The sequence below is a fragment of the Microtus pennsylvanicus genome, chromosome 19 (assembly GCF_037038515.1).
Source record: "Microtus pennsylvanicus isolate mMicPen1 chromosome 19, mMicPen1.hap1, whole genome shotgun sequence".
In the NCBI taxonomy this organism is placed as follows: Eukaryota; Metazoa; Chordata; class Mammalia; order Rodentia; family Cricetidae; genus Microtus; species Microtus pennsylvanicus.
Window position 1 is genome coordinate 23,107,433 of NC_134597.1, and position 18,889 is coordinate 23,126,321.

The 18,889-nt window shown below is 40.0% G+C and overlaps 1 protein-coding gene across 4 annotated transcripts in view; it reads right to left on the reverse strand.

Annotated features, from left to right (window-relative positions):
* Positions 1 to 18,889, reverse strand: part of Tnpo3 (transportin 3) — a 78,840-nt gene that overhangs the window by 8,267 nt on the left and 51,684 nt on the right. For all 4 annotated transcript variants that reach the window (XM_075953662.1, XM_075953664.1, XM_075953663.1 and 1 more), the window contains 9 exons: positions 18,723 to 18,814; positions 16,369 to 16,445; positions 15,059 to 15,119; positions 13,919 to 14,059; positions 12,102 to 12,218; positions 10,107 to 10,201; positions 7,850 to 8,006; positions 7,462 to 7,629; positions 5,299 to 5,411 (listed from right to left, as the gene is read on the reverse strand). In XM_075953662.1, coding sequence (XP_075809777.1) covers positions 5,299 to 5,411; positions 7,462 to 7,629; positions 7,850 to 8,006; positions 10,107 to 10,201; positions 12,102 to 12,218; positions 13,919 to 14,059; positions 15,059 to 15,119; positions 16,369 to 16,445; positions 18,723 to 18,814 — 1,021 coding nt within the window. The remainder of the gene's footprint in view (positions 1 to 5,298; positions 5,412 to 7,461; positions 7,630 to 7,849; positions 8,007 to 10,106; positions 10,202 to 12,101; positions 12,219 to 13,918; positions 14,060 to 15,058; positions 15,120 to 16,368; positions 16,446 to 18,722; positions 18,815 to 18,889) is intronic.

The window sequence follows — 18,889 nt, forward strand, 5'->3', positions numbered from 1 at the left end:
GGTCTCAGATTTTATTTTCCAACCCCTATTACTATCTTCTATATTCTAGTCCCATAATTCCAAGTCTTTCCCCAAATATGCTTGTGGCCCCTATTTCTCAACCCTCATAATCCTAGGCAGGTGCTAGGAAATTTTATCTGGTGTCTTGGTAGGCAATGACAACCTGACCAGTGAAGCACCCCATCTGGTCTCTAATTCCAGTGTCAACACTTCCTATGTTCAGCACCTTTTATCTTTAAGAGTGTCATGCATGGTATGATGTCATGTTAGGCATGGACAAGTAGGAAATAATGGCAGGATTTCTTTTAGTCTCAATCAATTTGAACTGATGATGGCTTATCATGTTTTTTCTTTTTTCTTCAGAAAAAAAAATGTATTCTAAGATGATAAAGCTCAGCTTTCTTCAACTTGACCAAGTAAGAAAGCTGGAGAATTCATTGCCAGCACCATTTGCAAAGCAGGCCAGGACTTGCTACAATGAAGTTGAACCAGTTCACCCTCCCTGCTAGGAGGGCAAACAAAACAGCATGTTAAGGCAAGAGTTAGAGAACCTTAAAACCAAAAGGGAGACTGAGTCATGCACAGGTTCAAGGACAACACACACTACAGAATTACTAAGAGAAGGTGAGCAATCTCAAACCCCTTTTTAGCTCAAGACTACACACACACACACACACACACACACACACACACACCTGCCCCAGCCTGCTCTGGGAGCTGCAGAACTTGTTCAGCAACAAAGGTCAAGGCTACTTGGTTCAGTTGCCTTCTCACTGAGCAAGGACCAAGGATACGGTTACTCACAATGCTGCTTTACTTAGATGCTTTTCTCTAGTCCTTTCACGAACTAGAATGCTGTCTGTGACTTGATTTTAGACTTACTCGTTATTCTATCCATCATATATTAGCCCCATGAAAAGCATATGGGCCTGTGGAGACATATTCCAGAATGTGTGGGTGGCTGCTGTAAAGCAGGCAGGAGACATGCCCCAGCTAGTTTTGCAAATAGGCAATGACAGTCTGGCAGTTTCTTTTCCAAACAAAAAGGAGTTAAACTTTACGGATCGTCTATTTCGTGTGGGAGCTTCGGGATTCCATTTGGCATCTCTTAATGACCTTACAGGGTAGAACTAACCTTATTTAAAGACGAATTAACCGAAATGAAAATAACAGCATAATGCCAACAGTCTCTGGAGGATTTCCCCTAGGCTTCCATTTGCTTCAAGGAAATTAGAGCCAACAAATCATGGTTTCTGGTGACCAGCAAGATGAACAGACAAACAGAAGCAGGGAGAAGCAACTTTCTCCAGAGACTACAGTCACGTGAAATACCACCCGTACTATAAAGTCACAATGAAAGGAAATCAAATCATTTCATAAGGTCACTCAGTCTATATATGCTTACCTGGTACAGGGGAATCCCTACTTTGGAGAAATGTATCACAAAGGCCAGTTACTGTGCTAATTTTCAGCCATGCATATCAGCTGATACAGTTCTAAGACATGACCTTTAGACACTTAGTAAGCTACAAAATAAACAGTTCTCCCCACCAACCTCCAACATTTAACTAAGACATTATATTATAGTACAGGGTGACCTGAAACTATATAGCTCAGGTTGGCTTTGTACTTAAAATGGATGAGCCTCTTGCCTCAATGCCCTCACCCCCTTTTAAGACAGTTTCCTGTAGGTTAGATTGGCCTTGTACTCCCCACGTGGCTGGGAAATTATTTTAAATTTAAATTTATCACCTTTGCACTACCACCTTCCCAGTGCTAGCCACCACACCCAGCTCTGAGACTTAATATTGTTGTCTTATCAGCAACAGCCAAAGAAGTCTACTGATTCAGTACTAACTACAAAACTGCAACAGTATTACAGAAACAAAGATTTCTACAACTCACATGCTATCTCAAGTACTCCAAATGCCCAAAACAGTCTTGAAAAGGGGCAGCAAAATTGGAGGTCTCATAATCCCTGATTTCAAAATTCATGATATTGTCAAAGTAATCAAAACAGCATGACACCAGCAGTGAGATAGACAGCCTAGAGCAAATCCTCACATATATGGTCAAGTATTTCTTGACAAAGGAGCTAAGACCATTAAAAGATAAAGAATGGTCATTTTAATAACTGTTGTTATGAAAACTGAATAGTTACTAGCAAAACAAAGAAATGCCCTAACATATGAAATAAATAAGCTAAATGAAGGAAAGAGGGAGGGAGAGGGGGGAGGGACAGAAGGAAGACAGATCAAGTATTATAATTCTTCACAGAAAACCTAGGGGAATTTTTATGATGTTGGATCTGACAATTCTTGGCTAGGATAAGAACACAACAAACAAAAATAAAAATGAATAAATTGAACTACAGTAATATTAAAACCTTTAAGAAACTGGCAAAATATCTCAACAACAGAATGCTTGTAAGGTGCTCTATCCTTAGCACTGCAAAAATAAAAAATAAGCATGTTCTAACCGAACATCAAAGGATACAACCAACAGAGCTAAAAAGCACAAGATGGGAGAAAAAAAACCCTACAAATCATGTATCTAGTAGGGAATTAACAGGCCCAACACACAAGCAACTCTACAACCCAACAAGAGCTTGGAAGGCGCCTCACACAATAATCCTGCACCAGAGAGGCCAAGGTGGGAAGCTCACCAAGGACAGTAAGCTCCACCCAGCCTGTGCTATACAGTAGGACCTTGTCTCAAGAAAAAACCAAAACAAAACAACAAAACCAACCAACCAACCAACCAAACAAAAACCCCAAAACACAGAAAGGTCGTTGTTTAGATACAAATATCCAAAAAGGATACTAGGCTTAAATTGCTAAAGTAGCTACTAGTAAGAGCTGGAAAACACTGAGAAAAAGAAACCTCAATAACCATAAACAAATAAACAAAAAATAAAGAGTCCACAATAAAACATTTTGCCAGGTGGTGGTGGTTCACGTCTTTAGTCCCAGTACTCTGGAGGCAAAGGCAGGCAGATTTCTTAAGTTCCAGACCAGCCTAGGCTACAGAGTGAGTTCCAGGATAGCCAGGGCTACAAAGAGTAACCCCGTCTCAAAAAACAAAACCAAAAATCCCCCAAACCAACCCAACAAAATAGCCTGGAGGAGTAGAGGACAGAAAACTGTAATTAGGACATTTTACTATGTGATGGGGGAAAATCTATTTTCAATAAAAGAAAAAAGTACTTGGGGAGGGGGGAAAGCCAGTGTTATTCAGAACAAGCACCGTATCAGTCTATAAAAAAATAAAAAAAACCCTGAAGTCCACTAGCACCTCCCATATCAAAAAGGTTGATAAGGATGGAGAAATTAAAACGCTGTACACACCTAGAGGAAATATAAGAAATGAAGGTACTTTGGAAAATAATGTGGCTGTTCAAAAAAATTCTTTTTCCTTTCTTTTTTTCCCCAAGTACAATAGTTTCCAGTCTAGCATAAACGCAAAAGGAATGAAAGCAGGGTCTCAAAGAGTATTTGCATATCCATTTTTCTCTTGTTTTTTCGAGTGAGGGATCACTATGTAGCCCTGGCTGGCCTGGAACTTGCTAAGTATAAGTAGACCAGGCTCACAGAGATCTTCCTGTTTCTGGCTTGTGGATACTGGGATTAAAGGTTTGTATCACCATATTGAGCTCACACATCCATGTTTTAGGAGCTATGTGTAATAATGGTATCCATGTTTATGGTAATGTTATTTATACCAGCATGAGTCACAGTAGACAAGAATAGAAGCAACCTTAAATGTACACAAACAGAAAAATAAATAAAACAGGGCATATACATGGCTAATGCTGACTGTCAACTTGACAGATTCTGGAATCACCTGAGACAAATCTCTGGGCATGTGTGTAAAGGAGTTTCTAAACTGCGTTAACTAAGGAGGGAAAACCTACTCTAAATAAATGTAGCTGAATTCAAGAGAAATCCAGCTAACTACTAGTGTTCATCTCTTCCTGCTTCCTGACTACAGATGAGATGTGCCTCCTGAGCTCCTACACCTTAACTCCCCTTCCAGACCCTCCAGAGCTAGAATCTGAACCTGCCAGACTCTCAGTACACATGTATCTTCTCCTGATACCACTCTGTCTGCCTCGGCTTCCTGGCTACCGTAAGATGAGCAGCTTTATTCTATGTCCTTCCAACATGACGTTCCTTTCTCATTATGGCCAAAAAATTTTAAAAGTAAAAGCATGTGTCACCATGTCTGAACTGTACGATTTCTCATCTATCACATGTACTTCTTGTAGTGACTATTTACTAGTGCAGACATATAATGAATTATTTAACCATTCTCTATTGATAGATAATTTTATTTCCAGGTTGTTTTTTTCTTCTGACATTATTACCCTGGCTACAGCACTCATTCTTTGGCTTACACATCATCCCACAAGTGTATGAATAAAAGCCTGTACTTAAGATTTAGCCAAATTTTAAAGAATCTACCTATCAGTTACAAAATCTGAATCGAGTAACTGCCATGAATACTATGTAGAGACCACAATGTCTCACACAGACTTTAATTCAAGGTTACATTTAGAAAACAACACTGTATTTTTATTTTTGAGGTTTTAATACTGAAAAACTGAAAACCCATTTCCTAATAGGAGCAACAAAAGGTATGAGCACTTTAATGACTGTAAGACAGTAACTAGGAGACAGTCACATCACATTTAAATTAAGATATAATGCACTGTAAATGACTCACGAGCCTAAACATCTCAGAAATGTTTTATTTGCACAGTATTAAAACTTTAAAATTTCAAAAGAATCTGAGTGTTTTAGGTTTGGGCACTGTGGCAGTTTGAATGTAATCGGCCCCATAAACTCAGGGAATGACACTATTAGAAGGTGTGGCTTTGTTGGAGTGGGTGTGACCTTGACTAGAAATTCTGTCTCTGTGGAGGTGAGCTTTGAGGTCTTACATGCCCAAGCCATGCTCAGTGTCTCACTCTACTTCCTGTTGCCTTCTGATCAAGATGAAGCCAGCACCATGTCTGCGTGCATGCTTCCGTGCTCCCCTCCATGATGATAACATGAAGAGTAAGCAAGCCAGCCCTAATTAAATGCTTTCCCTTTCTAAGAGTTGCTGTGACCATGGTGTCTTTACAGCACTAGAAACCCTAACTAAACAAATAGGCACTCTAGCTGATTAACTGAAGGCCACATCACTCGTAAGCCATGATGAAATTGCCACCCGCTGACTTTTTATGCTGTTTCATAAAAGCAAGTCTAAGCAGTTATTTTTGTCTTCCTTTCACAAGGCCCCGGCACCACTCACCTAGTGACTTGCTTGTGGAAATCTGTAAGTTGTTTATGTGTCACTGTGACAGCTCCCACAGTTGTCTCCTTTGGCAAACCTTTCAAGGAATTCTCTAGCCACCGACAGAAGGTCTGTATAGAGAAATTAGACATGAGTTTTAAAAGGAATAAGATCTGGCACCTACAGAATTGGGCCAAATAAGATTAACAAAATACTATCCTAGGCCTTCAAATGTTCTGGTTGAACAAAACAAAATCATCTCTCCAGTCCACACTGTGTGGCCTACATAGCCAGGTATGAAGACACAAGCCTTTAACCCAAGCACTTGGGAGATGGATGCAGGAGGACTGAGAATTTCTGGCCAGTCTGGAATACATAGGGAATTCCAGACTAGCTGAGGCTATATAGTCAGATCCTGTCTTAAGAAAAATAATAAACAAATCAAACATCAACAAGACACAGACACACACCCTCTCTGTACACACTCACACTGTCTCTTTTTGCTTTGTTTCTGTAATATGAACTAAACACAAACCCTCAGCTAACCTAAAATTCACTATGTAACTAGGCTTGCATCAAACCTGTGGTCCTCCTGCCTCTAGCTCCCAAGTACTTAGATCAGCTGGGATCAGTGTGTGTCATTATGTACCTGTGTGGTTTTTTTTTTAAAGATTTATTTATTATGTATACAACTTTCTGCCTCCACACGCCAGAGGAGGGCGCCAGATCTCTTTACAGATGGTTTGGAGCCACCATGTGGTTGCTGGGAATTGAACTCAGGAGCTCTGGAAGAGCAGACAGTACTCTTAACCACTGAACCATCTCTCCAGACCCTGTACCTCTGTTTTTAAAGCAATAAAGCAGATAGAAAAATAAGGAACTCAGAATTAACTAAATGAGAATTTTCTCCTTTACAAGTTTTCAAAATAGTACCATGGCCTAAATGAACCTCCTACTCTAGGTATCTATATAAAATTTTTACTATAATTATGAATTGTGATACTTAATTAGGAACATGCTAAAATTGCAGTTAACTAAACCTGAGTTGCTTAAACCATATACTTTAAAGGTTCCTTTAAACACTTATTAAACTGGTAGTGATCAAAACACTTCTTCTTTAACACACATGCATGTGCACACACACCCGCACATGCACACACACATATCCGCACATGCACACACACACACGCACACGCACACACACTCGCACATGCACACACACAAATGCATGCACCCTTTTTATACTTGTACTGCTATTTCTTGGGGAAAGAGTCAGGGATATATGATTCCTAGGTCAGGTGATATAGAAACCATATCAGAAAGCATCGAGAATCAAGATTTTAAAGTCATCCTGCCCAGGGACTGTATTAATTTAGTTTCCTTGTAATATCTACCTATGAACTGAACAAATAAATAACTGAACTATAGTACAATTATGCATTTTTATTACTTATTTATTGGTTCTGGAAGATAGTTCATTTTAGGCCCTACTGTGTATTTTCATAAACGGCTTATAAATTAACATTAAAAATTAGAAATCATATTTTTCAAAATAATTTATAGGGTATAAACTGTATCACTATGCTCAAAGCTCTGACATGATAGCTGGAGATATGACTCTGATTAAGAATTTCCTTCTCTTGCAGAGGACTATGGTTTGGCTCCCAGCACTCAAGTGACAGCTCACAACTCTCTATTCCTCTAGTTCCAAGGGAAGCAATGCCCTCTTCTGGCCCCTGCAGGTACTAGGCACATGTGCTGTAAACATATATGCAGGCATTCATACACACATAAAATAAAAAAATCTCGTATTTTTATCTAGTAGGCATAGTATCATTTATGATTACATAGCTAGTACTGAAACTACTTGAGGAAGCGAGGGTCATCTGACTGCAGTATCTGTCACCCACTGAGCATGAGGGTTGAAATAACCTGTGCATTATTACATACCCTTATACCCTCTGTATATATCTGGTGATATTACAAACCTCAAGAATCCAATAAGGAGTTACTAGCTTTCAATGGGCCCTTTCACTTACAAATGAAGCTTAGTGATGTGTCTAAATTTGGTTTCAAGGACATATACAATAGAGCTGGTTCAAACTTAGGGCCAGTTTCAAGGAACCAAAGCTTATTAGGTTTGGGAACTGCGAGAACAGGCACCTTATGAAAGACACTTACCGGTCTGTCAACCTGCATGATCTCCCAGAGCACCTCAGCCACATCTGGTAAGGTGTAAGGTGGCAGACAGAAGCAGCACGTGTGGAGCAGCTGGCTTACAAGCTGCTGTCCAAGCTGGTTCATCACCTGTCCAATCAGTTCCTTACGCAATTCAAAATCCTCTTCATGCTGTAAGACAACGGGAGCATACACTAGGAACCAGGGTTGTGCAGTATGCAGCACTCAGCACGGATGGCTGACATCCAGAGGTTAGTAACTTGGTCGGTGACTGATCCCCTGTGGTACAGGTCAACTAAAACAAACCAAGTACACAAAAGAGACAGAAAAAAGCCACACACACACACACACACACACACACACACACACACAAAGGCATGTTTATACTCACATCATTTGCTACTCCTGTGTGGATGAGGTCTCGTAGGAACCTCATGACACTGCAGTTGGCATCTCGGTGGTCCAAGGTGGTAGACGCAATGGCCCACTGTAAGATGGGGATGACTACTTGGCTTCTCAGTAAGGTGACAGGGCTACGCTGAATAAATCTGGTATGTGAGGAGAAGTTAGGTTATTAATAACAAGATTAGGCTACAAAAGCTGCAAAGATAAAGGATAAAAACCATGGAAACAGTAAAAGCCACCGGGTGCTGGGAACTCTAGGGAAGGAGGGTTAAAATAGAGCACAGAAGACTTCTAGTAAGATTACAGCGGTAACCACTCCTTAGACCCTTCTCAGAACCCAGAGTGCAAAAATATCAGAAATGAATCCTAATGTCTACTCTAGAGTCTGTGTTTCAAAAACAAGTGTAGGAGAATGGATTTTAGTAAATGGATCATTCTGGAGGAGAATGTTGATAAAAGGGGAGTTGTGTATGCATGTGTGTGTGAGGACAAAAAAGGCACAGGGAAACCATACTTTTCACTAAATTTTGCTGGGAACTTGAAGTCATTCTTTCTTTCCTTTTTTTTTTTTTTTTAAAGAACCTTGGAGGCCTTCTGCGGATATGGGCACTGCCCAGCGTGAGAACACACTGGATGCCACCAAACAGTGAACCCATTCCAAGGAGCCCTGCCCTTGAAGTTATTCTTTAAAAACTCTTTATACATACATACATTACATACATACATATGTATATAAATAAAAGGGGGAGACCAGTGAACCTATTCTCAATTTCAACTCAATGAGATCTGGAATTACCCGGGAGACAGGCCTCTGGGAATGCCTGTGGGGGTTATCCTGATAAGCGTAACTGAGGTGGGAAGGACACTTGTTTTGGGCGGTCCCATTCTTTTTTTTTTATATTTATTCAATACACACACACACACACACACACACACACACACACACACACACACACACATATAATATTCTGTGTTCATGTATGCCTGCAGGCCAGAAGAAAGCACCAGACCTCATTACAGATGGTTGTGAGCTACCATGTGGTTGCTGGGAATTGAACTCAGGACCTCTGGAAGAGCAGGCAATGCTCTTAACTGCTGAGCCACCTCTCTAGCCCTTGGGCGGTCCCATTCTTTGGGTTGGGATCTTAAGCTGCATAAAAAGGAGAAAGTCAGCCTAGCACAGCTGCTTCAAGCTCCTACTGTTGTAACTTCTCCACTGTGACAGACTAAAGCGTTAGATTTTAATCAAAAGAAAACCCTTTCTTCCTTAAACCGCCCGACAGGGTATTTCATCACAGAAAGAGGAAAATTAATTAGTAGTCAGACAAAGTTGGACATGGTGGTGCACATCTTTAATTCCGGCAGGCAGATTTCAGCCAGGCTAGTCTACATAGTGAGCTTTCAGGACAGTCAGAGACATGAAGGGAGACTCTGTCTATAAAATAAACAAACAAAAACTAGGAATCACTGGTTCTATCTTAAGGATATTCAGTTTCTTCAAGAAGTAGAGTGAAGCAGGAAACAATGAGAGCAGCATGAGACTGGGGATTACCTGTGTGTGCTGGCTAGTTCATGCCAATTTGGCACAAGCTAGAGCCTTCTGAGTAGAGGGAGTCTCAGCTGAGAGAATGCCTCCATAAGATCAGGCTCTAGGCAAGCCCGTAAAGCATTTTCTTAATTAATGATTGATGTGGGAGGGCCCAGCCTATTGAGGGTGGGTTCAACCCTTGCCTAACAGTCTTGGGTTCTATAGGAAAGAAAGCAGGCTGAGCAAGCTAGTAAGCACCCTCCATGGCCTCTACATCAGCTCCTGCCTCCAGATTCCTGCCCTCACTGCTTTGATAATAACTGTTATATGGGACTGTGAATGAAATAAACCTTTTTCTCCCAAAGTTGCTTTTGGTCAGTGTTTCATCACAGCAATAGTAACCACGAAGACATTGGGTAAGCACTATTTGATTTTCATTTGATAGTGGGCACTGAGCTCGGAGTCTCCACTTAGACACATTCCTAGCCTGCCTAAGTACATTTTTATGTAGTGCATATTCCTTCCATGTTCCCACCTAATACCCCCTCACCTCTGCGTATAGGGCAGCTCACAAAAAGGTTATGAATCATTAAGCTACTTTTCCTGATGACCTCATTTTATAGAGAAGGAAATAATAAAATGTCAGATGGCAAAATTAGGCAGTGACAAGAGATGAGCAATTAACATTAAAGTCTTGTTCTTCAGAAGGACTTACCGGGTGGCTAACCTGAATAGGTCATCTACAGTGTCGGGGTGATTTTGGAGGCCATTCTGCTGTTCTAGGAGCTGAAAAGTGGGAATGCACAGTGCCTAGAACAAAACAGTAATTTTAAAACAAATGCTTAAACATAAATGTCAATATTTAGACTTGCCAAACATCATAGCAAATACAAGTAGAAGAAGCACGTAGGAAATGACAAGATTATGACAGGCAGAATAGAAAAAGAGAACTCTTGACCAATTCAAAGAACAAGCTTATATGTTTGAGAGAGAGAGAGAGAGAGAGAGAGGATCAAAAAGTCATCTATTAGGGACTGAGGAAGGAGTCAGCTCAGTAGGGAAGAGCACCTGCTATGCTAGCGTGAGGAACTGAGTTTGGATCTCCAGTGCCTGCATAAAGAGCCTGATGTGCCTGTAACGTCAATTTCTTTTGGGGGGCGGTCAGACAGGCAGATGCTAGGAGCTTACTAGCCAGCTGGCCTTGTGGAAAAAGCTTCTGCTTCAGTGAGAGACCCTATCTCAAGGCAATAGACAGAAAGCAGGAGAAAGACACCTGATGCTCTATTCTTGTCTCCAAATGTACACACACACACCTATACACTGATATGTGTATATCACACACACAGTACACTTAACACATACACAGAAGACATTTAAGGGACAAAAGTACATATTTCAGTTGATGCAACGAATTGATTATGTCTCATCCCCACTTAAAATCTTTTTACTTTGGAAGATAGTGTCACAGAGCTCCTGAAACTGGAGTCACAGTATACCAAGATCGGTCTCAAACTCACAGTAATCTTCTTGCTTCAGATTCCTGAATAATGAGAATATAGGCATGCACCATCATATTTGAATCTTTCGTGGAATGTTTAAAAACGTATTTGTTTGTTTATGAATGTGGAGGTCAGACGACAACCCTAGGTATGGATCCTTTGTTGTTTTTCTGTTGCATGTGACATCCAGGTCTGAAAGCTTCAATTTCCACAGGAACCATGAGATTATAGATGCTTACACCACTGTATCTGATGGGAATTACTGGCTCTGAGAATTCAAACTCATGTTTTTGAAGAAAGCACTTTACCTAGTGAGCTATCTCTTCAGCTCCTTGTTGATTTTAAGCCAGGCTGGCTTTGAACTCAAAGAGATCCGCCTGTCTCTGGAGTGATGGGATTAAAGGCGTGCACCATCACCACCTGACTCTACTCTTCATATTTTTGAGACAAGATTTGGTTATGTAGCTCAGACTGGCTTTCAACTCACAAAATGCCTATAGTCACGAAATATCATACTTGGCACGGAATTAGAAATTTAAAAAAAAATTTCTTTAAGGATTGTTTTATGTGTAGGAGTATTTTGCCTGCATGTTATGTATGTACACCATCTGCATGCCTAGTGTATTTGGAAGTCAGAAAGTGGTATCAGATGCCCTGGAACTGGAGCAGTGGACAGCTGAAAGCCACTACATGGGTGCTGGAATCGAATTCAGGTCCTCTGCAAGAACAGCAAGCGCTCATCCCAGCATTAGGGAAGACACTTTATATATTGTACTAGATGCGGTCTAGTCCTCAAACCTGGTATCTGAGTTTCATCTTCTGGGCCCACATGATGGAAGAAAATAATCAACTCCCTAGCTGTCCTCTGCCTTCCACACTCTGTGGTGATATGTGTACCCCACACCCCAACAAATGCATTAAGAAATTAAAAAGCCAGGCATAGTGGTATAGCTTGTAACCTCAGGACTTGGAAGGTAGAGGCATGCAGATCTCCGTGAATTTGAGACCAACCTGGTCTACATAGTGAGTTCCAGGACATAGTGAGACCCTGTCTAAAATAAATAAATAAATAGAAGAAAATAAAACAATCACCAAGTGTCTACCTCCCCGACATTAGAAAATCAACACACCATGGCTGTGATAAGAATAAAGACACAGCAAAGGTCCCCAGGCCCATAAAGCCTGGCATATTCTCCCCAGGAAAAACACACCTGGAGCATGTCTAATAATCCCTGCCGACAGCCTTCTTCCATGCCGTACTCATCCACAAGGATACTGCCAAGGTACAGGAAACAGGAATGCTGATGTACACGGTACACATTCACCATCTGCAAGAGGAAACTACCCAGTCAACTCATCCCTCACCCCTCAGAAAGAATCTGGAGTATCAACAATCTATCTGCAGGAAGAAAATCAGATGGGGCTTCTCTCTCTTTAAAAAAGATTTGTTCATTTACTATGTATACAGTATTCTGCCTGCATGTATGCCTGCAAGTCATAAGAGGGCGCCAGATCTCATTATAAATGTCTGAATCACCATGCAACTGCTGGTGGATTGAACTCAGGAACTCTGGAAGAGCAGCCAGTGTTCTTAACCTCTGAGCCATCTCTCCAGCCCCTGGGGCTTTTCTCTTTAAGGCAAAGTTTTACAGTTTATTGGCAATACTTTCTGAAACACAAGGCTCAACTTAATTTTCAAGTTTTCTTTTTTTAAATCTCTCTAAAAGATTTATTTATTATTGTAACAGTGTTCTGTCCTCATGTATACCTGCTGCAGGCCAGAAGAGGGAACCAGATCTCATTACAGATGGTTGTGAGCCACCATGTGGTTGCTGGGAATTGAACTCAGGACCTCTGAAGAGCAACCAGTGCTCTTAACCTCTGAGCCATCTCTCCAGTCCACAAGTTTTCTTTTTAAAGAGTTCTTTCATGCCTTTGACTGGTTTCCTTCTGAAGACAATGTTGAAAGAACTGTCAAATACTTCAAACTACAAGCAATTTAGTACTTGGGGTAGTATTTCCAAAATATAGTCTCATTGTCTAGGATTAAAGGTCTGCACCAGCTATGCCCAACCCTCATTTTTCTTTTATTTTGGTTAAGGAACACACTGTAAAAGTGTAGTCTCGTTGGCATAGTCAATGTTTTAACTCTAATTTGACAGTGTAGCACAAAAATACCCCCCAACTTCCCCAAAGTTTAAATGTGCTATATTGACACAGGAGGCTAACATAAACACAAATTACTTAATGACCTAAGGATAAGTGTTTCATGTAGGTCTAAATGCTACTACTTCAAATCACACCATCACAATTACCAATCTTAATGATTAAAAGAAAAAAAATTGGGACCAGGAAGGTGACTCGTGGATAAAAGCACAAGCATTAGGATCAGAGTTCAGATCCCCAGTACCCATGTAAAAGTTGGGCAGGTGGGATGGGCACTTGCAATTTGAATACTTGAGAGGCAGACAAGGCACACCTAGAGCAAGCTTGCTATCTCGCTAGAATAGCCAGATCTCCAGGTTCAGGGAGATCTCATCCCAAAAAGAAATTTAGAGTTTGATTGAGGAAGACACTCTTTGTTATCGCTGGACACACTCTCCCTATACACATGCATGTATACTACCCCTTGGGGGAAAAGAAGAGAATCACATTCATTTTTGACAAATAAAAGAGACCCATGTGAAAAGCAAAATATAGTCAAGATAGAACAAAATCTGGCTGGTTCAAGAAACAGCAAGTTTGACTTGTTTCATTGTCCCCAAAGACATTAATTTACATGTTTACCGCTGGCACATAAAAGCTGAGCACGAGCTCTTCTCTTCACAGGATCTTAGCCAGTCTAGTCAGACTGCTGCTACACAAGCTCTTTCTCTATGGACGACATACTTACTTCATGTACTTATTTATTAAAATATATTTTCCTTTGTAAATCAATCAATCAATCAAAACGGCTTCATTTCATCAACAAAGTTTTTGCACTGAAGGTATAGTTGTGTACATAGCATGTCACTCAAGGAAAACTTACCTGTGTGACTAGTGGCTGTAGAAGGGCTGCAGACCCTTTGCCTACACAACGAACAGCGAAGCGCAGGCATCTGCAACAACGTTCTACAATCCGATTGTCAGCTCGGTGTTTATTTAGAGTCTCAGACAGAACTGGCCATATCTGAATCAAAAGTTAAAATATGAGAAAGCATATCAACTAATAGCCGAGAAAATAATCCTAAATTGGTAATATCTGATTTGTTTTAAACTAAGTAATTACTATTAGTCTTACACCATAAATTGGCCTTCAGTTACTTCAAAGCTATGACAATCTTCCGCATCAGCCTCCCAAGTCCCTGGGATTACTGCATACATTATTACACCTGTCTGACTTGGACAGGATTTTCTTTATGGTAGTATACATGGCCTGATTCAGCCAGTATGTATACAGATGTGCACAGGTTCATATATTACACATTACTAAAACCCAATTGCTTCTTGAGAGAAACACAGTGACTTGTTAGAACAAGACCACCAACTCTATAAAAATCAGATACCCATTTTCCTAAATTTCATAATTCCTCAGTGAGCATAAAAAAGAATTTCAGAGGAAAAAAATCTTTAAAGGTAGCTTTAGGAAAGCAGAAAACACACAAAAGAACTGGGGATATAAATAGTTATCTGCTACACTGAAAAATTAAGGATATCTAGTATTTATGTAACCTCCAAAGTTTGCAATGCACTTCTAGAAACCATGACTTTGGCTATAGAGATGATTCATCAGTAAAGACACTTGCCACCCAAACTTATGACGTGAATTACATCCCTGGGCAACACAGAATACAGAGAGAGAACCAACTCCCGCAGGTTGTGCTCTGACCCATGTGCCCTGAGAGTGCATGTGCACAGATACAATTTATAAAATAAGAAAGAAACTAATAAGTAAAAACCCCGTATCTCTTGATCCTCAGGGAGTATTATACTGAGGGAAAGCTAATGTCACTTACTTTGTCACAATATTAGGCTAGGACTGATTAAGCCTCTTAGCAATCAGTTAATCTTAGAATTTCTACCTCTTACCATGCCAACAAATTAAATCTCACTGTGAACATGTAAAATCAGTGTCTCCTCAACACAGCTCCTCAAAGGGAAAAGAAAAAAAGGATCCATTAGTACTTACTTCCTGTATGACTTTTTGGCACGGATGAGTCTGTCCATTTTCTACAATGGGATTGGTGTGCCTGGGAAAAGATAATAGCCCCAAACAGTGAAAGATAAATTTAACTAAGAACCCAGACCTCGCTCTGCTCATAAAACCAGGTGGTAAAGTCATTTACTTACACCAACACAGTTTTCTTCTAGCCCATTTCAAGTAAAATAAACATACTTTAAGCCACCCCCATACACAAACATCAAACTGCCACTAAGGCAGTTCTACTAGAACAAGGAAATTTCGTGAAACTCTGGTTATATGGGCTGCAGGGCAGGCTCTACTACTTTTTCTATTATTTCTCCTTATAAACCTAAATGTGTTTGTTTCTAAATCAATAAAAATACATACAACCTATCCTGAGCATTAAAACAGAGAAAGTTCAGCCAGGTATGATGATGCACACCTTTGATCCCAGCACTCAGACAGAGGCAGGCGGATCTCTGAGTTCAAGGCCAGCCTGGTCTACAGAGTGAGTTCCAGGACAGCCTATAAAGAAACTGCCTTGTGGAGTGGGGGGGGAAGCTATTAGCAGGCTCTCACAGCTATGAAGGGAAAAGTGTTGCATCAAGTCACTTGATAGTAATAACTAATAAGCAAAAAACAATGCCTGGTATAGGCTTCTTCTATGCAACTATGCAACTATTACTCTGATACTCTAATTGCCCATGAGCTTAACGAACGTATAAGCTATACAACTCAGCCAAGATCAAGTTTTGGTCACCATTACTCAATCGTCTTTTTAATCATGGCTCCTCTTGAATGCAAAGGACTTATTTCATCCAGCATTGAAGAGACTTTATTAATTTTTGGATATATATAATATATACCAATGATCCTGAAGAGTATTGTCTCTGTAACAGCAGGAAGAAACAATATCACTACAGAACTTAAGAGAAAGGTCAACTGTTTACATCTTACTAAAGATCCAATGAATCAAGATACCTCGGTGGATGGGAGCTAACAATCTGTTTTGAAAGAGTTTCAAGGTGATTCTGGTACACACTAGCTTGAGAACCACCAAAATAATAACCAAAGTGATGGGGATGATGGTGGTGTGTGTTTGTATGTAGCAAGGTAGGGTCAAAGAGAGGATCTTCTTATGTAGCCTAGGCTGGCTGCAGCTTGCTGTGTAGTAAGCATGACCTTCAACTTATCTTCTAGCCTCCACCTCCCTAGAACTGGGATTACAGGTTTGTACCATCACTATTGGCTTGCTTATTTTGGTGTTTCATTTGTGTTTTTATTTTAACTCTAGGAGACTAAACCTCCCTTCTTACCTAAATATTACCGCCAGGCGATCTAAGAACACAGTGGGATCTGAAGATATGCCATTGCTGGGCTCCTGAGACAACAGCTGAAGAAACAAAGACATTAACACACATAGACCTTTAGTGAATACTGCAGCAGACATTCTTACATATCAACCTTTGCTTATCTCTTTAAGAAGAGCTGAAAAAATACTCAAACGGTACAAATTTCTTATTTGCAGACTACTTGCCTCCATCTTGTGCCCTGGATTAGACTGCATATTAGTGTATTCACTATGTAATCACTTGAGAGGATAAAATATCATGATTTTTTTCTCTATTAATCTATGATTAAGATGTCTATAATAGAAACTGTACATTGTTATTTTATACTTAGTATATGTAACATTTGTATTTAGCTAAAAAATATTTAAGTTTATGAGTAAATCTGAGTAAATATATATGTATACTGTATATAAGCCTGGTGCCCAAGAAGGCCAGAAGAGGATGCTAAGAACTGAACCCAGGCCTTCTATAAGAACAACAAGTGCTCTTAACTTCTGAGCTATCTCTCCAGTTCTTACATGCAGTTTTTAAAAAAAAGAAAACATTTGCCAGGCGGTTGGTGGCACACGCCTTTAATCCCAGCACTAGGGAGGCAGAGGCAGTAGGATCTCTGTGAGTTTGAGGCGAGCCTGGTCTACAAGAGCTAGTTCCAAGACAGGGGCCAACGTTACAGAGAAACCCTGTCTCAAAAAACAAACAAAAACAAAGAAAAAACACAATTAAGTCTGGGGTGGGCAGAGTGTTGAGTGGAGGTCCAGAACAAGTAGTGAGAATCAGTTCTCTCCTTCTACCATGTGGGTCCTGGGGATCAAATTTAGATCCTCAAGCTTGGTGGCCAGCACCCTGACCCACTGAACCCTCTTCCCAGGTCAGTTTTGTTTTAAGTTTTAGACAAAGTCTTCCAATGTATATGTAGCCCAGGTTAGCTTCTGCCTCAGCACTCAACTACTGGGATTATAGGCATGTGTCACCATACCCAACTTATATTTAGTTTTATATAAGATAAAGTGTTAAGATTACTTCTTTAAAGCTTGTTTTAAAAGCAAACTGTCTCTCATTCTCTTTTCTAAAATTCCTTAAATACTGCTAGCAGTATAGATCATTACAGATGAACTTCAGGACCATTATGGCAAGTTCTAAAACTTCCATTAGTAAGTCTATTGTTATTGCACTAGAAATGCAACTGGAGAAGAGCTGACAGCTTTCAGGTGTTCTTCAACCAAATATGGTAGACTAGAGATTTTCTGTTCCTCAAACAGTCTTACTAAGTAGCTGAGGCTGGCCTTGAACTCCTGATCCTTCTCCATCTTCCCCACCCAGAGTTGGGATTATAGGTGTGTGCCAATACTCCTGGTTTCTAGGTTTTTAGAATATGGTTGGTTTTACTTCCTGGACCTGCTTTTCACACTGGACCTTCTAAATTGTTATCACCAATATTGAGAATCTACTGTCTCCCACCCCCACAGGGTTTCTCTGTGTAGCCCTGGCTGTCCTGGAATTCCTCAGTAAACCAGGTTGGCATTGAATTCAAAGAACCACCTTTCTCTACCTCCTGAGTGCTGGGATTAAAGGCATGAACCACCATCACCCTGAGAATCTACTAATTTTTAAATAATCATGTGACACATAAACAATGTTTTGGTCAATGAGAGACCACATGTATAAAGTCACTTTACAAGATTATAATGGACCTGAAAAACTTAACACTGATTTCACAGCTACTCAAACAGCAGTGTGCAATGTTTACTCCTGTATTTGTTTCTGATATGACCGTTACTGATGTGTTACTATACTACTATTACTGCTACTTTGGCTTTGTTTGTTTATTTGAAGAGTATATCACTATTTAGTCTGGGATGCCTGAAATTCACTACATAGTCTCAAAGTCCTGATCTTACTGAATTGACTTCTCAAGTGCAAGGGATACCATGTCTGGCCTTACCATTATTTTAAATGTACACATACTCAGGAAAAAGAAATTGCTATGGTAGCAGCAGCCCTTATATGCCCAGTGTTTGCTATGTCTCTTGACTTGCATTAAGAAGTCATTTCAAATGACTGATCTTCTGGGTTTGTATAATAGTCAAATGTCTGATACCTACAAAATGCCTAACAATGCTTTTCTCAGACTGTTTCCTTGATGTAAATTAATGTCCAATTGCATATTTTCTAGGATGCAAATACAATTACTAATTTTAATGAATTTCAATTAATTCTCTTGCCTTTTAAACATATAACTAACTTGTATACAGGAATTGTACTTTTTATTTCTGAACATATGTAAGTATATATTTGTTTAATTCCTTATTTGGGCTCACCTTTTTCAATGCCATAACCTGAACAGAACATAGCTCACTAAGACATTCAGTAATCTTATCCAAAGGGAGTCTTGCTAGGACAAGAGCTGTTCCTGAAAAACAAAATGACTCAAATGAAGAGCATAAAGGCTGAATTGAGGTAATTAAATTAGTTGATCTATATTACA